At 37.0% G+C, this 26,124-nt stretch overlaps 1 protein-coding gene and 1 non-coding gene across 9 annotated transcripts in view; both read right to left on the reverse strand.

The window, feature by feature from the left end:
* The window catches only part of LOC105500026 (Dmx like 1), a 175,787-nt gene that overhangs the window by 85,705 nt on the left and 63,958 nt on the right, over positions 1–26,124 (reverse strand). For all 8 annotated transcript variants that reach the window (XM_024787129.2, XM_011772923.3, XM_071098562.1 and 5 more), the window contains 6 exons: positions 18,976–19,065; positions 18,264–18,366; positions 15,923–16,042; positions 15,411–15,632; positions 12,273–13,955; positions 10,662–10,769 (listed from right to left, as the gene is read on the reverse strand). In XM_024787129.2, coding sequence (XP_024642897.2) covers positions 10,662–10,769; positions 12,273–13,955; positions 15,411–15,632; positions 15,923–16,042; positions 18,264–18,366; positions 18,976–19,065 — 2,326 coding nt within the window. The remainder of the gene's footprint in view (positions 1–10,661; positions 10,770–12,272; positions 13,956–15,410; positions 15,633–15,922; positions 16,043–18,263; positions 18,367–18,975; positions 19,066–26,124) is intronic.
* On the reverse strand, positions 24,541–24,648 carry LOC112423391 (U6 spliceosomal RNA). The gene has a single exon (XR_003013863.1). It is a non-coding gene; the product is annotated as a U6 spliceosomal RNA (small nuclear RNA).

The raw sequence follows: 26,124 nt of genomic DNA on the forward strand, positions 1-26,124 counted from the left end.
TTTCACAGTGAAACTTAACCTGCAATGTAACAGCATTAACAGGTAGAGCCTTAAGGAGATAACTAGCCACTGCCCTCATGAATGGGATTAACATCCTTATAAAAGGGATCAAGAGAACTAGGTAGTCCTTTTCACCAGTTCCATCATTTAAGGATGTAGCAACAAGGTGCCAACTATGGAGCAAAGATCAAGCCCTTACCAGACACCAAATCTGCTGGTGCCTTGATCTTGGACTTCCCAGTCTCCAGAAATATGAAAAATAAATTGTTCCTATTTATAAATTACCCAGTCTAAGGTATTTGTTATAGAAGACCCAAAAGACAGACACCCCTGCACAAAGAGAGTTTAAGTAGCAACTAGCCACAGAAAAGAAAATGCCATTTTACCCCCAAACGTGGGAATGAGCTGAGACACCTCTGTGGACCATAGAACCAAATAAAAACTACAGTAGAAGGGTAAAAGTAACAGTCTCACTTTGAGCACATCATCCGTTCCCGTCCAAGCTGATTTGTGGTACGAAGAGAAAATTCCCTAGATCCAGTTTGTACAGTGGGAAAAGCAAGCCACAGTCAGGCACTGAGCTTCCCCAGAGTTCTAAAATGTTTCCCAGGAAGCTCACGCAGGTCTCACCTCAAGGGAAACAATGTGGGCAATGTCATAGCTAGATCATCTGGGGTTGGGTAGAAACAGATAAAGGAGTTAGACCTTATAGCAACTAGCCTACAGATGTTGGTGGTAGCTCTGTGTTCCTGCCAGTAGTAGCATCCAATTAGAGGTAACAGCCAATGGCATATCCTACCTGCAAAGTCAAGCTGGTTGCTTCCAGAAGCATGGTAAAAAATTAAACCTGGCTTCAGTCCTTAGATGGCTAACCTCCACATTCAGCCTCAGAGCCTATCCCAAAGCCCTGCCCAGACTGGTAGACAACTACCTCAGCATATTTCAGCAAAGCTCAGGGGCTAGACCTGCCCAACCAGAGAGTTCAAACAGTGGCTTGGCTCAGCCTCGAACACCACTCCAAGGTCCCACACAGGCAGGGAGACACCTATCACTGTGTACTTCTTTAGAGGACAGACCTGCCCAACCTGTGAGGCCAAACAGGGGCTTGGCCCAGCCCCAGACCTCACACCAAGGCTCCGTTCAGGCAGGAGGGCAAGCTTCAAACACGCATTTCTATAAAACATAGCCTCTGAATCTGTCCATCTGGAATAACAACTCTGCCTAACTTCGGGGCCAGCCTGCAACCCTGCCCAACTTCAGAACCCAAATGATAATACTGCCTGGCCAGAGAACACATCCTGTGACCCAGCCCAATTAGAGGCTATCGCAGTGCCCAGCCAGCAGCTCTGAATGACTGCAGAGACCAGCCAGTGGTCTTGCCAGACAGCAGAACCTAGAGAGCAGCATCATCCAACCTCAGAACCTAAAGGCAGGGGCCTAGCCACCTAGAGAACCCAACTGTAAGCCCTGCCCCCCGGGGTCATTTCAGGCTAAACCATGCATAATCAGAGGCTAGATTTAATAGTGAAGCTCTATCTTGGCCAGAAATCACAGAAGAGGTTGCTGTCTCTTCAAATGTGGAGACCCCAAAGCAAATACACGAGAATGGTGAAGAAGCAGGGAATCATTATATCTCGAAAAGAAACTAATAAATTTCCAATAATGAACCCAAAGGAAACAGATCTATGAAATGACCGATGAATATTGGAATAATCCACTTAAAAAGTTCAGTGAACTACTTGAATATATAGAGGAAAATTAAAACAAATTTATTCTTATTTAAATAAATTCTACTCAAATAGAAACCGAAAGAGAATGGGGATAGCTATATTAGACAAAATAGACTTCAAGTCAAAAACTGTAAAAGGAGACAAAGAAGTATGTTACATAATGATAAAAGGGTCAATTCATCCAGAGGATATTAATAATTATAAATATATACATACTCAACATCAGAGGCACTTAGACTTCGAAAGCAAATATTAAAGAAAGTAAAGGGAGAGATAGATTACAATACAGTAATAATAGGGGGATTCAATACCCTACTTTCAACAAAGGACAGATCATCCAGACAGAAAATTAAGAACACTGGATCTGACCAATGTTTAGTCTCTTAGACCAAATGTACCTAAAAGACATGTACAGAACACTCTACCAAACAGCAAGAGAATATGCATTCTTTTTGTGCACACAAAGAATATTCCCCAGAATAGATAATATGTTAGATTACAAAGCAAGTTTTAAAAAATTCAAGTGGATTAAATCATATCAAGTATCTTTGCTGATCACAATAGTATGAAACGAGAAATAAATAACAGGAGAAATCTTGGAAAAGTCACCAATTTGTGGAAATTAAACAATATGCTCCTGAAAAAACAATGGGTCAAAGAAGAAATCAAAAGAGAAATTAAAAATTATCTTGAGACAAACAAATACAAAAACAGAATATGCTAAAATTTATGGGATGCAGCAAAACTATTTCTAAGAGAGAAAATCACAGCATTCAGTTCCTCCCCCCGTATCTCTCTCTCTCTCTCTCTCTCAAATAAACTACCTACTATTATACATCAAGGAACTAAAAATAGAAGAAACTCAGCCCAAAGTTAACAGAAGAAAGGAAATGAAGATCGGAGGAGAAATAAATAAAGTATAAACTAGAAAAATGACAGGGAAAAACAACTAACAAAACTAAGGGTCAGTTTTCTGGAAAGATAAATATACTTGACAAATCCTTAGCAAGATTAAGAAAAAGAAGGGCCAGGCACAGTGGCTCATGCCTGTAATCCCAGCACTTTTAGGAGATGGAGGCAGGAGGATCACTTGAGGTCAAGAGTTCGAGACCAGCTTGGCCAACATGGCAAAACCCTGTCTCTACAAAATACAAAAATTAGCTGGGTGTGGTGGAGCAAGCCGATAATCCCAGCTACTTGAGAGGCTGAGGCAAGAGAATCGCTTAAATCCAGGAGGGCACAGGTTGCAGTGAGCTGCGAGGCGCCATGGCACTCCAGCCTGGGAGACAGAGAAAGTCTCTATCTCAATAAATAAATAAACCAAAGACTAAAAATAAAATTAGAACTTAAAGAAGAGACACTACAAATGATACCACAAACAAATAATTGTAAGAGATGAATATGCAGATATCTGCCAACAAATTGGATAACCCAGAAGAAATGGATAAATTCCTAAACACAGATAACCTGCCGGAACTGAAATATGAAGAAATAAAATATCTGAACAGATTGATGATGGGTAAGCACATAAATCAGTAATACAAAGTCTCCCATCAGGTCAGGCACGGTGTCTCATGCCTGTAACCCCAGCACTTTGGGAGGTCAAGGCAGGCAGATCACTTGAGGTCAGGCGTTCCAGACCAGCCTTGCCAACATGGCGAAACTCTGTCTCTACTAAATTACCCCAGCTACTCAGGAGGCTGAAGTAGGAGAATCACTTGAAACCCGGAGGCAGAAGTTGCAGTGAGCCGAGATTGCACCACTGCACTCCAGAGTTGGGTGACAGGAGCATCTCAAAAAAAAAAAAAAAAAAAAAAAAAAAAACCTCACACACACGTCTCCCGTCAACCCATCAAAGAAAAGTCCAGAATTTGATCACATCACAGGTGCATTCTACTAAACATTTAAGGAAAAACTAACACCAATCCTTCTTAAACTCTTCCAAAGAACAGAAGAGGAAAGAAAAGTTCTTCTTTTTATGAGACCAGGAGTTCCCTGATGCCAATGCCAGGCAAAATAAATACAAAATAATAACAACAATAATAAAAATTATAGGTCATTATCCCTGATAAACACAAATGTAAAACCCTCCACAAAATACTAGCAAACCAAATTAACAGCACAATAAAAGGATCACCCAGTATGATCAAGTAGGAATTATGCCAAGGGTTCAAGATTGGCTCAACATGTGCAAATTAACTGATGTCATTCTGTTCACATTAACAAAATTAAGGACAAAACCATATGATCCTCTCAACAGATGCAAAAAAAGCATCAAGTAAAATTCAACATCCTTTCATGACAAAAACTCTCAAAAAATTAGGTGCAGAAGGAATGTACCTCAACACAATAAAGGCCACAAATGATAAGCCCAGAGCTAAACATCATACTCAACAGTGACAATTTAAAAGCTTTTCCTCTAAGATCAGAAAGAGGACAAAAATGCACTCTCTCACAACTTCTACTCAACTATGATAGTACTAGAAGTCCCTGCCAGAGCAACTGGACAAAAGAAAGAAATAAAAAGGCATCCAAATAGGAAATGAAGAAGTAAAAATGTCACTGTTTGCTAACAACACAATCTTACATACAGAAAACACAAAAGACTCCACCAAAGAAACAGAACTAATAAACAACTACATTAAACATGAAGGATACAAAATTAAAATGCAAAAAGAAGTGGCATTTCCATACAGTAACAACAAATTATCTGATCTGATTTAAAAAATAAATAAAACAATCTCATTAATCGTTGCTACAAAAAAAAAAAAAAAAAAAAAAAAAAAAACAGGCTGGTGGCTCACGTCTGTAATCCCAGCATTTGGGAGGCCAGAGTGGGAGGACAGTTTGAGCTGAGGAGTTTAAGAACAGCCTGGGCAACACAGTAAGACCCCATCTCATTAAAAACAAAAATTTAACCAAGGAAGTAAAAGAGCTCTACAATAAAACTGTAAAACACTGATGAAAGAAATTTGAAGACACAAAAAAATGGTAAGATACCCAGTGTTCACAGATTGGAAAAATTAATTTAATTTTTAAATCGTTAAGATGTTCAAACTACCCAAAATTATCTACAGATTCAATGCAATCTCTATCAAAATACTGATGTCATTTTTCACAGAAATAGAAAAAAAGAAAAAAAACCCTAAAATTCATTAGGAATACCAAGAAACCCCAAATACCCAAAGTAAACTTGAGATGAAAGAACAAACCTAGAGACATCATACTGCCTGATTTCAAACTATATTACAAAGCTAGGGTAATCAAAATAGCAAGGTACTGGTGTAAAAACAGAAACACAGACCAATGGAATAGAACAGAAGGCGTGGAAATCAACTCATACATTTATACTCAGCTGATTTTTGTCAAAGGTGCCAGGAACACACAATAGAAAAGGATAGTTTCTTCAAAAAATGGTGCTGGGAAAACTAGATAACTACATGCAGAAGAATGAAATTGGACCATTACCTTATACCATATACAAAAATAGGTCAAAATGGACTAAAGACTTAAACATAAGACCTGCATTATAAAACCACTAGAAGAAAACACAGGGGGAAAACTACATGTCATAAGTCTGGGCAATGATTTTTTTTGGACACAGCACCAAAGGGACAGGCAACAAAAGCAAAAATTAACAAATGGGATTACATCAAACTGAAAATGTCTGCATAGCAAAAAATACAATCAGCAGAGTGAAGAGAAAAGCCATGGATTGGGAAATAATATTTGCAATCTGTATATCTGATACGGAGTTAATATCCAAAATATATCAAGAACTCTAATAACCCAATAGCAAGAAAACAACTCAATTAAAAAATGGACATGCCAGGCACAAGTGGTGCACACCTGTAGTCCCAGCTATTTGAGAGGCTGAGGCAGGAGGATGGCTTGAGGCCAGGAGTTTGACTGCAGCCTGGGCAACAGAGTAAGACCTTCATCTCTTGGGGGGGGAAAAAAAACCCAGAGGGGACAAAAGACCTGAACAGATATTTCTCAAAAGAAGACATATGAATGTCCAACAGATAAATGAAAAAGGTGCTTGACATCTATAATCATCAGGAAAATGCAAATTAAAGCCATAATGAGATAACAATTCACACCTGCTAGAATGTCTATTATCAGAAAGAGAGAAAAAAAAAGTTTTGGTAAAGAAGTGGCGAAAAGGGGAGCCTGGTACACTGCTAGTGGGAACATAAATTAGTACAGCCATTATGGAAAAGGGTATGAAGGTTCCTCAAATATTTAAAAATATTCTGGGACAATGTTTTATTAAAAGAGAAGAAAAGCAAAAAATTTTAACTAAAAAAAGAAAGAAAAAATATAGAAACAAAATTACCACATGATCCACCAACCCCACTTATGTGTATATAGTCAAAGGATGTGAAATCAGTATGTTGAAGAGTTATCTGCACTCCAATGTTAAGTGTGGCTTTATTCACAATAGCTTAGTTATCAAATCAACCTAAGTATCCATCAATAAATTAATAAAGAAAAGGTCTCATATATAGGCATACCTTGGAGATACCGTAGGTTCAATTTCAGACCACCACAATAAAGCAAATATTGCAGTAAAATGAGTAACACAACTTTTTGTTTCCCAGTGCTTACACAAGTTATGGTCACATCATACTGTGGTCTATTAACTGTGTAATAGCATTATGTCTAAAATGAGTGTACATACCTTAATTAAAAAGCACATTATTGCTAAAACGTAACAATAATCTGAGCCTTAAGCAGGTCATATTCTTTGCTGATGGAGAATCTTGCCTCCATGTTACTGGCTGCTGACTGATCACGGTAGAGGTTACTGAAGGCTGGGATGGCTGTAGCAATTTCTTAAAATAAGACAACAACGAAGAGTGCCACACAGATGGCCTCTTCCTTTTATGTGAGATTTCTCTATACCATGTAATTCTATTTGATAGAATTTAGAACTTCTTTCAAAATTGGAGCCAGTTCTCTCAAACCCTGCCAGTGCTCTATCAACTAAGTTTATGGACTATTCTAAATCCTTTGTTTTAATTTCAACCATGTTCACTGCATCTTCACCAGGCATAGATTCCACCTTAAGAAACCACATTCATTGCTCATCCTTTAAGAAGCAACTCCTCATTTGCTGAAGTTTTTGCTTTTTTTTTTTTTTTTTTTTTTTTGGAGACAGGGTCTCCTTCTGTTGCCCAGGCTGGAGTGCAGTGGTGTGATCACAGCTCATTGCAGTCTTGACCTCCTGGACTCAAGTGATATTCCCATTCAGCTCCCTGAGTAGCTAGGACTACAGGCACGTATCACTAAACCTACCTAAATTTTTTTCAGAGATGGGGTCTATGTTGCTCAGGCTGGTCCTCAAACTCCTGGCCTCAAACGATCCTCCCACCTCAATATCCCAAAGTGTTGAGATTACAGGCATGAGCCATCATGCCTGGCTCTGCTAAAATTTTACCCTGAGATTGCAGCAATTCAGTCACAACTTCAGGTTCTACTTTTAATTCCAGTTCCCTTGCTATTTCTACCAGATCTGCAATTACTTCCTCTACTGAAGTCATGAACCCTTCAAAGTCATCTGTGAAGGCTGCAATCAACTTCTTCCAAACTCTTGTTAATGTTGACATTTTGACATCCTCCCATGAATTACAAATGTGCCTAATGGCATCTAGAATGGTGAAACCTTTCCAGTGGTTTTCAATTTACTTTGTCCAGATCCATCAGAGGAATCATTATCTATAGCAGTTATAGCCTTATGAAATGTATTTCTTAAATGATAAGACTTAAAAGTTGGAAGCATTCCTTGATTCATGGACTGCAAAATGAATGTTGTGTTACAGGCATAAAAACTATATTAATCTCCTTGTACATCTGCATCAGAGCTCTAGTGTGAACAGGTTACTGTCAATAACAGCAATATTTTGAAAGGAAATCTTATTTCTCAACAGAAGGTCTCAATAGTGGGCTGAAAATATTAAATTATGCTATAAACAGAGGTGCTGCCATCGGGCTTTGTTGTTCCATTCGTATAGCACAGACAGAAGAGGTTTCGCGTAATTCTTAAAGACTCTAGGATTTTCAGAATGGTAAATGGGCATTGGCTTCAACTTAGTTACCAGCTGCATTAGCCCCTAACAAGAGTCAGTCTGTCCTTTAAGCCAGGCACTGACTTCTCTCTAACTATAAAAGTCCTAGATGGCATCTTCTTCCAAAAGAAGGCTATTCCATCTACTTTAAAAATCTGTCCTTTTCTGTAGCCACCTTCATCCATTATCTTAGCTAGACCTTCTGGAAAACATGCTGAAGCAAGTGCTGAATGACGTAGAAGCTTCAGCATGTTATCCAGAAGATCCAGCTTCACCTTGTACTTGTAGTTTACGGAGAAGGCTTCTTTCCTTAAACCTCAGGGACCAACCTCTGCTAGCTTCAAACTTTAATTCTGCAGCTTCCTCACCTCTCTCACCTTTCATGAAATTAAGACGAGTTAGAGCCTTGTTTTAGATTAGGCTTTGGCATAAGAAAATCTTGTGGCTAGTTTGATCCATCTAGACCACTCAAACTTTTTCCACATAAGCAATAAGGCTACTTTGCTTTCTTATCATTCATGTGTTCAATGGAGAATGTTTAGTTTCCTTTGGACCTTGTCCTTTGCATTTACAATTTGGTAAACTGTTTGGCACAAGAGGCTTAGCCTTCAGCCTATCTTGGCTTTCGACATGCCTTCCTTACTAAGCTTAGTCATTTCTAGCTTTTGATTTAAAGCAAGAGATATGCAGCTCTTCCTTTTGCTTGAACACTTAGAAGACACTGTAGGGTTGTTAAACTGTCCTAATTTCTATATTGGTTATGTCTCAGTGAATAGAGAGGTCTGAGCAGGAGAAATATAGGGGAATGGCTGATTGGTGTTGTAGCCACAGTACACAATTTATTGACTAAATTCAATGTCCTACGTAGGTGCAGTTCATGGCACTCCAAAACCATTATAATAACAACAAAGATCACTGATCACAGATGACAGAAAAAGTTTGAAATATTGTGAGAATTACCAAAATGAGACACAGAGACATGAAGTGAACACATGCTGTTGGAAAAATGGTGCTGACAGACTTGCTCAACAAAGGGTTGCCACAAAGCTTCAATTTGTAAAAACTGCTGTATTTGCAAAATGCAACCTAGCAAAGCACAACAAAAACGTGTATGCTCGTATATACACTGGAGTATTAGTCAGCCTTAAAAAAGGAAATCTTGTCATTTGCAACAACATGGATGAACCTGGAGAACATTACAGTAAGTGAAATATGCCAGTCATAGACAAATATTGCATGATCTCACTTATGTGTGGAATCAAATACAATTGAAATCAAAGAAACAGAGAATAAAATGGTATTTGCCCAAGGCTGGGGACAAGATGAGAAGGGAGACATTGGTCAAAGAGTACAAAGTTTCAGTTAGGAGGAATACATTTCTGATATCTACTGCACAGCTTGGTAACTATCTTTAATAATAGTGTACTGTATATTTCAATATTGCTAAGAGAGTACATTTCAAATATTCTTACCACAAATATGCTACATATTTGAGGTGATGGATATGTCTAGTTTGACTTAATCATTGCACTTTGTATACATATAACATTACTTTGGACCCTATAAATATACACAATTTTAATGTGTTAAATTACAATTTAAAAATTTTAAAGAGAATTTGGCCTGGCAAGGTGGCCCACCCCTGCAATCCCCAGCAGTTTGGGAGGCCAAGGCAGGTGGACCACTTGAGGTCAGGAGTTCAAGACTGGCCTGGCCAATATGGTGAAACCCCATCTCTATTAAAAACACAAAAAGTAGCCAGGCGTAGTGGCATGTGCCTGTAGTCCCAGGTATTCGGGAGGCTAAGGCAGGAGAATCACTTGAACCCGGGAAATGGAGGTTGCAGTGTGCAGAAATCACACCACTGTACTCTAGCCTGGATGACGGAACAAGACTCTATCTCAAAAAGAAAAAAAAAAAAAAAAACTAAAAAGAATTTTATTTAGAATTTTCAACTTCACTTTTTTCAAAGCTATATACAAAATGAGAGAAAGAAAATACAGAAACAAAGAGACAGACAAAAGGTACGAGCAAGAGACTGAGACGAAGGAGCAGAGGCTAAAAGGCTAAACTGCAAGGTCCCAATAACACTTTTTAAACCTACAGATCCAATAATGCTGAAAGCCAGCTCTATTTCTTGAACTTCCTGGGAGATGAGCCAAAAAACATGCTGTTTTGTTTAAGTGAACTTAAGTGAGATTTCTCTCACTTTGAACTAAGACAATGTTATTTTCAGATACCTACAATAATCATTTAATAAGAATCTATTAAGTTACGCTAAGACAGTTCAAAGTCTAACACAGTTCAAAGTAAGAGAACTAACAGTATCTGAAATACAGCACTAAATACAGAATACATGAAATATACTAAACTAATATCTGAAATACATATTTTAACAGTTTTAACTGTGGGTAAATTTACACTTTCAATATTCTGTACTCTTTGTGAAACATTTAAAATTTGAGAATGTATTATAACAAAAATGTTATTCAAAGTTTGGTGGAAAAACTGAATTTAGATAAATGTCAAAAAAGGAGAAAAAAGCCAATCTAAAGAATAAATTAAAGAAAATGAAACAATACTAATTTGCCTTGAACATAACATGCATTTAAAAACTTTAACACAGAATATCCAATTTCCCAGTACCTGTTTCTTCATTAACTCCTTTTGTCTACCATTAAAAATTCCAATGTTTTAAGCAAAGATTATGAAGAAATAAACATTCTAATAAATAAAGGAACTTAAAATGTGTTAAATTTGTCATCATTATCATGTCTGGGTAAAAACAAGTTTAAAAACTCCCAAGTCTCTCATTTTCTATTCGCTTTATTTCCCTTTAATAGATTACTATCAAAATCACCTTGGTGAAGGAGTTGAGCTCGATAGGCTGGAAGGGAAGTTGTAAGAAAGGTATGGAGTCGAACAGCCAAAAGAAATTTTAGTCCACATTCATCAAGAGTTTCTCCACCTGCAATGGGAGAAAGGGGAAGCAACATATTTAAAAAAAAAAATAGTAAGCAAAAGAACACCAAATATAGGCATATAACTTTCTTAACCTGACCCCCCAAAAAAAAGTTATCAGTCTAAAATATTTTCTAACATTTATCTTTTTCTACACAATTTTACATTACAGAAAAAACAGTATAAACAATTGGAAAAATAATAAAAAAGAGAATAAAGAGAGTCTGATACTCTTTAGAATGTGACCTCTTCTGATTGAAATCTTATTTAAATTGTGACTGATTTTTGAACAGTTTAACCTTTTCTGTGGCACATGTACAGTAATATCTTTAATCAATACGGTTTATTCAGATCATACATCCACCCCAATAATCTGCTGTTAACAATGGAAGAAATAGTTCTATGGTGGGAGGGCCTGGTATTTTTTCCTTGAAGCAAAAACTAAAAACATAAAACACCTATAACATATTCACATCAAAAATAGTATCTACTAGTAATATCGCTAAAAGTGTCAAGATTCATAACCAACTTTTCTTAAATTTAATTTTGTTATATTAAATTTACCCTAAATTTTCCTTTCAAGCTTCGTTCAAAGGGATACTGACATATATATGGTCCACAAGGCTCAATTGGTTCATTTCAGAACTTGAGATTTGATGGGAAACTGTTCATAACTCAGCAGTGTTTTTTTTAAAATGCTCTCTGGGTGAGGAAAAGATCTAATTACATTATGCTTTTCTAGGTAGGAGCATACACTAATGCTAATTTAAAAAAAAAAAACTCAATGTTTTAAAAACTGAATTATAATTGTTAATAGTGGATTATTACAAAATGAGGGAAAAAAACCAGAAATCACCTTTTACTTTTAGGTACCTAAAATAATTATTTAATAAGAATCTGTTAAATTTTGCTAAACTAAGAAAGATTCAGTTGGATCTCTTATAATACTAAGCAGACAATTAGTAAAAATGACCAGCATAAGGAGTCTTTGTGCACTTGCTCATAGTACTATGATTTATGGGATAAATAGTGCATATTAAGAGTTTACTGTTTATGATAGTCTGGGGGGGAAAAAGTTAAAACTGTTGTGAAGGTAGCAAGGATGTTTCCAAAAAAAACCTTAATCGTATTTTTTTTTTTTAAGAGACAGGGTCTTGCTCTATTGCCCAGGCTGTAGTGCAGTGGCACAATCAATTCACTGCCGCCTCAACCTCCTGGGCGCAAGCATCATCCCACCTCAGCCTCCTGAGCAGCTAGGACTACAGGCATGAGGCACCATATCTTGCTAATTTTTTTTTTGTTTTCATAGAGATGGGGGTCTCATTATGTTGCCCAGGCTGGTCTTAAACTCCTGGGTTCTAGTGATCCTCCTGCCTCAGCCTCCAAAAGAGCTGAATTTACAGGCATAAGCCCCTGTGCCTAGCTAATGGCATCATTTTAATAATAATTATTTAAAATTATTTTCTGTGAAAATAAGTAAAAATGTTATCAGCATGGAGTTTAGTTTTACCTTGGCTTCTGTCTCGGCTTTCTCCAATATCAGTGCTTGTTGTTGCAATTGTATCTGCTAAGGCCATCAAAGACATCTGTTCCATCCGGCTGAGTCCTGGTAAACTAGAATGAAGTAAGTGGCCAGAAAGAACCTGAGCATGCTCAGGTCCAAAGTAAGTTGGACTATATTGTGAAAGGTCAATAACTCTAGGCTTTGTATTTTCTTCATCTGTCTCTAACATATGAGTATCAGTCATTACAGGTTGAGTCTGAAAAAGCTCATCATAACTTTCTTTTGATAACTGGTTTGATTTACTTAAGGTACTCTCATTACCAGATTTCTCCAAAGATGAGTAACAGCTATCATCATCTGCTGCAAGTAAGGCATATAAAGGAAGTGGAGGAACAGAATCTATTTCTGTGTAATCTGTATTTTCAGTCTTGTTGAATGCCTGGGGGTCTCTGGTAGTGCTTCCACTAGCACTGATTGTGAGAGACCTAAGGCGGCGTTCATGATTAGATTCAGCTTCATTCAAAGCCACAACTTCCCCAGCAATGCACTTAACAAGATGGGACAATATGGCCTTGGCTCTCCGAACTTTACCAAGATCCATGAGTTCCAAAAGCTGCAAGGGATGATACTGAGGTAGAGTCGGGGAAAGTACATGAGCTGCTTCAAAAAGACCTGAATCTTCCATATCCACTGAAGGATCGAATGCAGTTTTCTTTCCACAGATTTTCTGTGCAAGACTGGTCATGGATCGAGTCAGAGTTTTCTTTGGAGGATGTAACCCAGAACTGGAGTTACTCTGTTTCATTAAACTTGTTATAGATGGAGTGCTCCCACTGTACGAATCTGTTATAACAGGTTCTTGTTTAGAAGATGGCTGCCATTGGGAATACACATGCATTTCACAGTCCATTCCTACCACAAGGATGCCATCCCGGACCCACGATAAAGAAACAGGAAAAGGTGGGGAGCCATCTACAGAAGAAACCAGGTCCACACTTCGTAATAGTACAAATTTAGAAAGGGGCACAACTTTAGTACTCTCCCAGAGAGGAAACGCCAGGCTTTCCTTAGCAGTCTGGTCTTGTACCTTGCCAGCCAGGGGTCCATACATAAAAAGTTTTGATCCAATTCCTACAGTCAGGATATGAGAACCATCTTCTCTAGACATCCAATCTAAGTGAACTAAATGCTTTGTGTTTGATGTGATATTTTCTTTACTAGATAAATATATCTCTTGTTTATTATAGGCCACTAAATTACTGTCAACACTAATGCCAGAATCCAATACTGTGCTTAACTCATCTAAATGAATTGTCTGTTCAAGGACCCAACATGAACCTCCTGTTGACTCACATTCGAAAATACTTACATGCATCACAAAGTCCTGGGAAGATCTACTATTAGATGCAGGCTGCTTATAAGCTACTGCTAAACGATTTGTATGTGCACAGCTAACTTCTATAGGCCTACCAGGTACAGTTATACTACTATTGCTCTGAAGTCCATCTTCAATAAGTAATGGCCATTCTTCCCAAATGTATGCAAGATCAATTTTTCCATTCTTTGATGTGGCAGATGGTCCATCTGTTACTCTGCATCTCCAGAATCTTACTTTCTCATCTGAACATGAAGTTGCCAATAAATAAGGAGCACTGCATGCAGGATATATAGAAGATGAACTCAGATGTCCTAAAATAAAAATAATCCATTAACAAAATGTCAAATTTGGTTAAATACTTCTGTTTTTATGTACTTAAGATTTTAGTCTTTTTGTATTAACTACTGTTAAGAGCATGACAGCCTATATTTATTTAAGAAGAGGCAGCAAGAATAGTAAGAAAGAGGCTTTTAATGACATCAGAAAGGTATAAAAAAGAAAGGATCACCAAAACCTAGAGTTTAAAGGGAACTCTGAGATAATTTACTTCAATTCTTGAAGGTTAAACATCTTGGGCCTAAATCAAACAACTTCGGCATAGGCAGAATTTTAAAAGTTGAATTCTAGTCAATCCAGAATTTGTTTCACAGCTCTTTGCTAGTTTTATACATTATAAATCTAATTTTAAAGCTATCAATGCATTTTTTTTTTAATTTGTCAATACTCACTGGCTCCTTCTCTTTTACATTTTTCAATATAAATGTGAATGGCCTATGTTTACTCAAGTACTGAATGGTCACTTTAGAACTTAACATTTGCTGAGACTTAAAGTAATCATGCACTATTAGTTTTCTTTTTTTTTTTTTTTTTTTTTTTTTGAGACAGAGTCTTGCTCTGTCGCCCAGGCTGGGGTGCAGTGGCCGGATCTCAGCTCACTGCAAGCTCCGCCTCCCGGGTTTAGACCATTCTCCTGCCTCAGCCTCCCGAGTAGCTGGGACTACAGGCGCCCGCCACCTCGCCCGGCTAGTTTTTTGTATTTTTTAGTAGAGACGGGGTTTCACCGTGTTAGCCAGGATGGTCTCGATCTCCTGACCTCGTGATCCGCCCGTCTCGGCCTCCCAAAGTGCCGGGCGCGGTGGCTCAAGCACTATTAGTTTTCTAAAACAGGGGCCTTGATTTTTATTTTTGATTAGCATTCTTGATACTCCAGAACAGTGGTTCTTGACCTTTTGCATGCATAAGAATCACTTGAAAGGCTTGTAAGACCAGGCCACTGGGTCCCATCCCAGAGTTTGAGATATAGTAACCCTGGGTGGCCCATTTCTAACAAGTTTCCAGGATGCTGATGCTGCTGGCCTGGGGACACTTTGAAAACCACTGCTCTAGAATAAGGATAATAAATATATAGCAGAAACCATACAATCAGAATCATGGCTCCAGGAAGCTATTGCCAATACCATCAAAGTTTGCAAATAAGGGACAACTCAGTTACCATCTCCGCTCTAGAAACTGTCCCTTTGTCTTCCCAAAAGACAAACGAAATTTGTTTTAGAAATCAATATTTAAGACTAGAACTGGCTGATAAATGTCAGAGTAATCTGAAAACATAATGAGAACTATAAGTCTTCAATTTAGGGTACTTGAATATTATTATTTCCATTTCTGGTTCTGTGTGGATTTAAGAGGTAGTCGCAGCACCTATTTTTAAATACCTGGGAAATACTCATGTGTTACAAAATTAGTCTCTTTTCATAAAATTTACAAACCTGCTGATGGCTTAATACTTATTATCTCAACTCCTTCTGGCAAATGCAATTCTTGGCTATAAACCATTTCTGAAAACAGAGTCAACTTGCTGGTACTCTGGAGATTTGCTCTGCAAGCCTGATACTTTTGTGAAAAAGGAGATAGGATCTTCTCTGGAGAAGAAGAATAATGTTCTTCTGGCTGCCAAACTGCTTCAGATAATTTTGTGTCTACTTTTTCATCTATAAAACATAAGAAAAGAACCAAAAACTGAGGCAGGGGAGCCCTATAAATATTACGATTGCTACATTTCACAATCCGAAACTGCCTTGTAAAAGAGAAAATAGTAAACATATAAATATGATTCTTCACATAAAGAAAATAAGAAAAGATTTTTAAATTAATTGAATGATCTACAGTTATCACCATTTAATGAGAATGGCTTTAAGAAATATGTACCAAATTATCTAATTTTGTGTAATTTGTTAACTTATGCCTATTAAAATTACACACACACACACAAATGACTCACCTAATGAGACAGGAATTGATTTTAGATGTAAATTCCACATGTGTAATAGTGAACGGTTGTCTTGAGTGCATTCTATGACAATTAGGTAGAACTTCTCAGAAAATCCATTAGGTGAGCTGCCTGTTGGTATTAACGAAATTTTTCACTGTTAATATGTATAAAAGAGACAACTTGCTAAATATGCCAAGTTAAAATAATTGGACTTTAAAAAAAAGAAAATTAAAAACTTTTACCTAAGGCTTCAAATACAAGTGGTATTATAAAATATATTCAAATCCTTTACCATACGAATTTGTATTAACTTAAAATTTTTACAATAATATGTATGCTATTTCATGTTTGAATTGACAGGTTTAGAGTCATCATCATCAAATTGTTCACAAAGATTAAACCATATGAAGCAGAAAATTTCTAAACAGATAGGAACTATGCAATATATACTTAAACTCAACATATTATGATGAAATGGTGGTGCCAAACATTTTTCAAATGAGTAAGGTCCATAATGGATGATGACTTCAGGATATTTATCCAATGGCCAAATTATAAGTATTCATTATAAAACGTATCATTCAAGAAAATTTGTCTTCGCCCAAATTGCAGTTTAAACAGCAAACAAGTTACTCAAAATAAACATATCCTTTTAAAATACATCAGAAAAAATCAATGATTTATTATTGCCTGAAAAAACCTTTTTAACAAGAGATTTTAATCCAAATTTTCTTCATTATAAGTTATTATTCACTATGTGCACAATTAAGTAAACGAAAATTACAGTATAAAAACAAAATAAATCACAGAACATGTAAAACATGAGAAAGCAGGTATAGAAGGGCACAAAGATTTTGCCCTTTTATAAATCTGCATAGGAAAAAAATAAAAAATGGTAACCATAAATGTTTTAAATCATCTTGTATTGACAGCCTAAATGAAAAGGTAACTTTGGTAATGTATTCTAAGATAGGCATCCAAAATACAGAAATTAAGAGAAAAGAAAGGATAAAGATTATAACAAAAGAAAAAAGAATAGAAATCAATCCTAGTTTTGATAATTTCACTAACAACAAAAAATGCTCCAATACTGAAAATATTTGTAAAACATTTTTCTTCTTCATAATAGAGCAAAAGAAATGAAATCATAACTCCTTAGGTATTTTCTAGGAAACTCTAATAATGAACATAATAGTTTTTGGGTAAAAGTAAAAATTTCCTGAATATTTTAAGAAAAATCGTAGCCTTAAAGAGAGAAAAAAAACATTAAAAATTGAAGAATCCGAAAAAAGAAAATACTAGAATACGTGAAGATCATAGAAAAACTCAACCTTATGCAAGGGAGAGTAACTTCTTTTAAAAGTTTTAAAGAGACTTAAATTGTTAACAATATTAACATGTTCATTAATATTTTAATATGAAAAGAAAGGATATTTTTGTTTACACAATAAATAATCCTATGTCTTATGTCTGATATCTTTAATCCCCATTTTTAGCATATTTCCACCATGTTCAGAGTTAAAAAAACACATAAAGTGTATTTGCACAGCTCATTAATTCAGGGAAAACTGATAGAAGACTAAAAGCAATGGTAAGAAATTAGATGTCAAAAGTGCAGAACTCTAAGGAGTACTTCTCATAAAAGAAGAAAAATGGAAAAGGTGGCAGAAAGACATGATGTACAAGAGGAGAAAAAATTCTGAACAAATGCAGAAGATATTTAACATTTGAATCTTGATAACTTCTTTGTGTAATGGGCATATACTGTATAACTGATTTATAAGACTGTGATCCTCAAGAATGCCATTTTTGAGTTTGGTTTGGCTCTATAATCTCAAGTGATGACCAAGAGATTTTAGCTTTATTTTACTCGGTGTGCCTTCATGTAAAGTAATAATGTTGATGAGAGGAGTTTAACAACATTTTAAAACCTGTTTTACTATAAAAACATTAATTAAGACAATTAGTTTTTAAATTAAGGACTTTCTAGCTTGAAGTTTTAAGCTACTTCTTTAAATTATAAATTTTCAAAAGGCAGGAGGTCCATAATATCCAAATGGATGGGTAGGACCCCATCCATGCAAAAGCTCTCACATGTTAATAATAAAGCATTTCTATTATGCAGTTTAAAAAACATAAAACCAAGATGCCCCTTTAATTTTGTTCATATTTCTTACCTGGTTAAGAATAAAAAGATACTCACATTTATGATAAATATTTAATAAACAAACTTACTCCAAACAATTTTTCCTTCAAACAGACAATGTGAAGCATTTCACCAATTCATCTTTATTAACTGCCTAACATACTGTACATAGTATTTCTCATTCCATAAACACTTCTTCCTTACCTGCATTAGATGAAATGTTGTCTTTGCCAAGGCTTTTCTTCTCAAGGTTATTCAAAATGAAGTCTTCTTGAAAAACATGAAGCAGTTGGGTTTTTCTCCCATGCTGAATATAAATACATATCAACGTAAGTTGACCTATGTGTTATTTACCTAATGCTAAATAACCAGAAAAATAATACTTCATAATGAGATATTTAAAGGCAGAATAAGATTCAAACGTTCAGCAGAATGTAAGTGTATGGTACCTCCATTAGATTAAACAGATGAATATAAAAATCTAGGTTAAGATCATTTGCTTTCATTACAACAAGTCTTTATAAGTAAGAAATAATATCCACCAGTTTTTATTTAGCCACAATTTGGAACCTAGTTTTCTTTCCAGTGATTTTCATAACCAAGGATGAGGAACCTAACACCACTTTATTAAATCTAATGGTAATATGGTAATATTTTTATAATATGTTTGAGTCAAAGTTTGAAATTTATTTGGTTGTGAATATAGTAATGAGCATTATAATTTATTTTCTAGTCTGAAGTCTAGAAAGTAAAATATACAATAGTATGTTATCTATTATATGATGAGTTAATTACTGAATCTACTTTACCTGTAAATATATAGCAAATTATCAAATTACATTAATATATAGATTTTATGCAAAATGATTTCATAAACTTTTTAAAATATACCTCCCCCCCCAAAATTAATACTTACAAGTTTGGTAATGGGATCTAATGCAATAATGCATCCTGGCCTGGCTGTTGATTGTTGACTGACGATGTTAAAGACTTCACCAACATATTTCTGTTTTTTTAAAAAATTGATAATTTACTACACAATTCATATGCAAATAAGAGTAACAAAATTTCAGGCGTAACAGATAAATAATAAAATTCAAGTGGGCTTAAATATAGTCCCTTTCAACTATAAAAATACTAGGTCTTCACTCTTTATAGGAAGTAACATACAAATGAAAAAGCATTACAGCTCAGTTGGTACAGAGAAAAACAAAAGCAATGCTTGATAACCGTTAAGGGAAAAAAATTATATAAATAAATGTGAAAAACTGATTTCAATCTCCTGGAAATGTTCTAATAATTAGTGCTTTTTAAACATTAATTTTGAGGTAAGAAGGATAGAGCTAAAGAAACAAGATTGCATACTATTCAAGTATGCTGATTTCTTGAGCCATTCATGTCCTGACTGCATTAGTTAAGGTCACACTGCTAAATTCAGTGGTCTATTTTCAAATCTTTACAGTACTTGCTTTATCAGCAGCATCTGATCTTGGTAATCATTCCTTCTCCCTCCTTGAAATACTTTTCTCTTTTGCCTTCCATTATACGCCACATTCACCCTTGTATTTCCACCCTACTTTTTTTTTTATTTTTTTATTTTTTTTTTGAGACGGAGTCTCACGCTGTTGCCCAGGCTGGAGTGCAGTGGCGCGATCTTGGCTCACTGCAAGCTCCGCCTCCCGGGTTCCCGCCATTCTCCTGCCTCAGCCTCCTGAGTAGCTGGGACTACAGGCGCCCGCCACCGCGCCCGGCTAATTTTTTGTATTTTTAGTAGAGACGGGGTTTCACTGTGGTCTCGATCTCCTGACCTTGTGATCCGCCCGCCTCGGCCTCCCAAAGTGCTGGGATTACAGGCTTGAGCCACCGCGCCCGGCCCACCCTACTTTTAACAGAGCTTTCCAGCATTCAATCTTTAATTTTTTTTAACTTTCATTGTAGGTTTGGGAGTACGTGTGCAAGTGTGTTATACAGGTAAACTGATGTCACAGGGCTTTGTTGTACAGATTATTTCATCATCCAGGTACTAAGCCTACTACTCAACAGTTATTTTTTCTGGTCCTCTCCCTCCTCCCACCTTCCACCCTGAAGAAGTCCCCAGTGTCTGTTGTTCCATTCTTTGGGTTCATGAGTTCTCATCATTTAGCTCCCACTTATAAGTGAGAACATGCAGTATCTGGTTTTCTACTCCTGTGTTAGTTTGCTAAGGATAATGGCCTCCTTAAAGAATGGCCTCCATAAAGAAGTTGCTTTATGAATGCCAGCTCCACCCATGTTCCTGCAAAATACATCATTTCATTCTTTTTTATGGCTGCACAGTATTCCATGGTGTATATGCACCACATTTTCTTTTTTTTTTTTTTTGAGACAGAGTCTCGCTCTGTCGCCGAGGCTGGAGTGCAGTGGAGCGATCTCGGCTCACTGCAAGCTCTGCCTCCCGGGATCATGCCATTCTCCTGCCTCAGCCTCCCGAGTAGCTGGGACTACAGGTGCCTGCCACCACGCCCAGCTAATTTTTTGTACTTTTTTAGTAGAGATGCAGTTTCACCGTGTTAGCCAGGATGGTCTTGATCTCCTGACCTCGTGATCCACCCGCCTCGGCCTCCCAAAGTGCTGGGATTACAGGCCTGAGCCACCGCACCCAGCCACACCACATTTTCTTAATCCAATCTGTTACTCTTTGTCACTCTTGGGCATTTGGGTTGATTCTGTCTTTGCTATTGTGAATAATGCTGCAACGAATATTCGCATGCATGTGCCCTTATCACAGAATGATTTATATTCCTCTGGGTACATAGCCAGTAATGGAATTGCTCGGTCGAAAGGCAGTTCTGTTTTTAGCTCTTTGAGGAATCACAGTACTGCTTTCCACAATGGCTGAACTAATTTATACTCCCATCAACAGTGTGTAAGTGTTCCCTTTTCACTACAACCTCACCAGCATCTTTTTTTTTGTTTTTTGACTCTTTAATAATAGCCACTCTGACTGGTGTGAGATGGTGTCACACTGCGGTTTTTATTTGCATTTCTCTAATGATCAGTAATACTGAGTTTATCATATTTGTTGCCACATGTATATCTTCTTTTGAAAAGTGCGCATGTCCTTTATCCACTTTTTGATGGAGCTGTTTTTCTCTTGTAAACTTGTTTAAGTTCCTCATAGATGTTGGATATTCAGACCTTTCTCAGAGGCACAGGTTGCAAATATTTTCTCCTATTCTGTAGGTTGTCTACTTACTCTGTTATGATTGCTTTTGATGTCTTTGTCGTGAAATCACTGCCCATTCCCATGTCCAGAATGGTATTGCCTAGAATTGTCTTCCAGGGTTTTTAGAGTTTTAGGTTTTACATTTAAGTCTTTAATCCATCTTGAGTTGATTTCTGTATATGATACAAGGAAGGGATCCAGTTTCAATTTTCTGAATATGGCTAGCCAATTCTGCCAGCACCATTCATTAAATAGGGAATCCTTTCCCCATTGCTTTTGTCAGGTTTATCAAAGATCAGAGAGTTGTAGGTGTGTTATATCTGGATTCTCTATTGTGTTCCATTGTCAATGTGCCTGTTTTTGTATCACTACTCTGCTGTTTTGGTTACTGTATCCCTGTAGTATAGTTTGAAGTCAGGTAACATGATACCTCAAAGCTTTGTTTTTTTTTTTTTAGGATTGCCTGGGCTACACACGCTCTTATTTTGGTTCCATATGACTTTAAAAATAGGTTTCTCTAGTTCTGTGAAGAATGTTGTTGGTAGTTTGATAGGAATAGCATTGAATCTGTAAATTGTTTTGGGCAGTATGGCCATTGTAATGATACTGATTCTTCCTATCCATCAACATAGGATCTTTTTCTCATATGTTTGTGTCTTATCTGATTTCTTTGAGCAGTGTTTTGTAATTCTTATTGTAGAGATCTTTCACCCCCCACGGATAGCTGTATTCCTATGTATTTTATTCTTTTTGTGGCAGTTGGGAATGGGACTGTCTTCCTGAATTGGTTCTCAGCTTAGCTGTTGTAGGCGTATAGGAATGCTAGTGATTTCTTGTATATTGATTTTTGCATCCTGAAACTTCACTGAAGCTGTTTATTAGATCTAGGAGCTTTTGGGCCAAGACATACGGTTATCTAGATATAGAAACATGTCATGTACAAACAGTGATAGTTTTACTCCCTGTCTTCCTATTTAGATGCCCTTTATTCCTCTTTCCTGATTGCTCTGGCCAGCACTTCCAATAAAATGTTGAACAAGAGTGGTAAGAGAGGGAATCTTTGCCTTGTGTCAGTTTTCAAGGGGAATGCTTCCAGCTTTCGCCCATTCAGTATGATGTTGGCTGTGAGTTTGTCAAAGATGGCTCTTATTATTCTGAGGTATGTTTCTTCAACACCTAGTTTATTGAGAGTTTTTAACATGAAGGAATGCCGAATTTTATCAAAAGCCTTTTCTGCATCTATCGAAATAATTATGTGTTTTTTTGTCTGCAGTTCTCCTTATGTGATAAATCACATTTAATTTTCGTATGCTGAACAAAACTTGCATCCTGGGAATTAAGCCTACTTGATCATTGTGAATTAGCTTTCTGATGTGCTGCTGGATTTGGTTTGCTAGTATTTTGTCAAGGATTTTTGCATTGATATTCATAGAGGATACTGGGCTTTCTTTTTGTGTGTCTGCCAGGTTTTGGTATCAGGATAATGCTGACCTCAAAAAATTAGTTGGGGAGGAGTCCCTCCTCCTCATTTTTTTGGAATAGTTTCAGTAGGAATGGTACCAGCTCTTCTTTGTGCATCTGGTGGAATTCAGCTATGAATCCCTCAGACCTTGGGTTTTTTGGTTGGTAGGCTATTTATTACTGATTCAATTTTGGAGCTCGTATTGGTCAGTTTGGGGAATCAATTTCTTCCTGGTTCAGTCTTAGGAGGGGGTATGTGTCCAGGAATTTATCCATCCCTTGTAGGTTTTGTAGTCTGTGTCCATACAGGTGTTTGTAGTAGTTTCTGATTATTGTTTTTATTTCTGTAGAGTCAGTGGTAACATCCCCTTGGTAATTTCTAATTGGGTTTATTTGGATTTTCTCTTAGTTAGAAATGTATCTGTCTTATTAATTTTTTTCAAGAAACCAATTCCTGGAATTGTAGATCTTTTGAATGGTATTTTGTGTTTCAATTTCCTTCAGTTCATCTCTGATTTTGATGATTTCTTATCTTCTGCTACCTGTGGGGTTGATTTGTTTTTCCTTCTCTAATTCTTTCAGTTGTGACGTTAGGTTATTAATTTGTGATCTTTCTGACTTATTGATGTGGGAATTTAGTACTATAAATTTCCCTCTTGACACTGCCTTAGCTGTGTCCCAGAGATTCTGGCATGTTGTATCTTCATTCTCATTACTTTCAAAGAACTTCTTGGTTTCTGCCTTAATTTCACAGTTTACCCAAAAGTCATTCAGGAGCATGTTTTTAATATCCATGTAATTGCCTGGTTTAAGCTATTTTTTAAATCCTGACTTCTATTTTTATTGTACTGTGGTCCAACGGTGTGTTTCATATGATTTGGGTTCTTCTGCATTTGCTGAGGATTGTTTTATGTCCAATTATGTGGTCCAATTTAGAGTATGTGCCATGTGGCAATGAGAGGAATATCTATTCTGTTGTTTTGGGTGGACAGTTCTGCAGCAGTCTGTCAGATACATTTGGTCCAATGTTGAGTTCAGGTCCTGAATATCTGTTAATTTTCTGCCTACATGATCTAATACTGACAGTGAAGTATTGAAGTCTCCCACTATTATTATGTGGGAGTCTATGTCTCTTTGTAGGTTTCTAAGAAGTTGTTTTATGAATCTGGGTGTTCCTGTGTTGGTTGTATGTATATTTACCATAGTTAGGTCTTCTTGTTGAATTGAACCCTTTACCATTGTGTAATGCCTTTCTTTGTCTTTTTTAAATCTTTGTTGGTTTACAGTCTGGTTTGCCTGAAATCAGGATGGCAACCTGGCTTTTTTCTGATTTCCATTTACTTGGTAGATTTTTCTCCATCCCTTTATTTTGAGCCCATGGGTGTCATTACATGTGAGATGGGTCTCTTGAAGACCACATACCACTCTTTTTTTAAATCCAGTTTGCCACTCTATACCGTGTACGTGAGGCATTAAGCCTGTTTACATTCAAGGTTAGCACTGATATGTGTGGATCTGATTGTGTTATTGTATTGTTAGCTGGTTATTATGCTGGCTTGTTTGTGTGGTTGCTTTATAGTGTTACTGGTCTGTGTATTTAAGCGTGTTTTTTATCAGGTGGTAGTGATCTTTCCATTCAATATTTACTACTCCCTTCAAGACCTCTTGTAAGGCAGACTCCCTCAAAATTTGTTTATCTAAAAAGGGTCTTATTTCTTCTCACTTAGGAAGCTTAGTTTGGCTGGATATGAAATTCTTGGTTGAAGACTTTTTTTTCTTTAACAATGTTGAATATAGGTCCCCAGTCTCTTCTGGAGAAATACGGAACACTTCACAAATTTGCATGTCATCCTTGCCCAGGAGCCATGCTCATCTTCTCTGTATTATTCCAATTTTAGTATATGGTGCTGCTCAAGTGAGCACACATTCAATCTATCACTTCTTAAGATGGTGTCTCTCTCTGTTGTCCAAGGCTGGAGTGCAGTGGTGTGATCTTGGCTCACTGCAACCTCTGCCTCCCAGGTTCAAGCGATTCTCCTGCCTCAGCCTCCCGGGTAGCTGAGACTATAGGTTCCTGCCACCACATCTGGTTAATTTTTATATATTTAATAGATGGGGCTTCACCATGTTGGCCAACCTGGTCTCAAACTTCTGACCTCAAGTGATCCGCCTGCCTCGGCCTCCAAAACGGCTGGGACTACAGGCACGAGCCATCGCTCCTCCTCGCCTTTTCTAACTATAGTCTCACCCTTGACAATCTTACCGACTTCCACAACTTTAAATTTATATGCTGACAACTATTGCATATCTTCAGGCCAGACCTTCCTCTGAACTCCAGATACTAACCTACTATGTCTTTTGGCTGTCAAACAAGCATCTCAAAATTAACATGATTAAAGCCAGGCTCTTGAATTTCCCTGTCCCTCAAAACCTGTTACTTCTACATTCTTCCACATCTCAATTTACAGCAATTCTATTCTTCCTAATATTCAACAATGAACCTTGGGAGTCCTCTTTTTTTCTCACACACATACCGTATCCAGTTCATTCATAGCTATTCAATGTTCTAAACATCATCTTGAATTTGGCCATTCTTATCATCTCTGCCGTTACCACTAGCTACATTCTAAGCTCCTTTTTTCCCTCTCCTAGACTACTGTAATTGGTTCCTAAATTGGTCTCTTTAGATCTACTTCTGCATCCCATGGCTAATCTATATAGCCACCAGAGGAATCATTTAAAACTTAAATCATTTCATACCTCTTCTGTGGTTTCCATGTTATTCAGAGTAAAAGCTGAAGTAACCACAATGGCCTATCAGCCTTCATATGACCTGGCCAGGCTAACTTTCTGACTTTATCCCTGACTATTTTCCACCTCACATGCTCTTCTCTAGCCACGGTGGCCTTATTGCTGTTCCTTTACATACTGTATGAGTCTGTCTTCACACTGCTATAAATAAATACTTGAGACTGGGTAATTTATAAATAAAAGTTTAACGGACTCATAGGTATACATGGCAGGGGAGGCCTCAGGAAACTTACAATCATGGTGGAAGGTGAAGGAGAAGTAAGACCTTCTTCACAAGGTGGCAGGAAAGAAACCACGCAGGGGAAACTGCCACTTTTAAAACCATCAGATCTTGTGTGAACTTGCTCACTATCAGGCAAACAGCATGAGGGAAACGGCCCCCATGTTCCAATCACCTCCCACCAGGTGCCTCCCTTGACATGTGCAATTACAATTCAAGATGAGATTTGGGTGAGCACATAGCAATAAACCATATCAATTCACACAAGCCCCTCCCAAATCCCCTTTTCACATTCCAAAACCAATCATGCCTTCCCAATAGTCCCCCAAAGTCTTAACTCCTTCCAGAATTAACCCAAAAGTCCAAGT

The sequence above is a fragment of the Macaca nemestrina genome, chromosome 6, assembly GCF_043159975.1.
Source record: "Macaca nemestrina isolate mMacNem1 chromosome 6, mMacNem.hap1, whole genome shotgun sequence".
Classification (NCBI taxonomy): domain Eukaryota; kingdom Metazoa; phylum Chordata; class Mammalia; order Primates; family Cercopithecidae; genus Macaca; species Macaca nemestrina.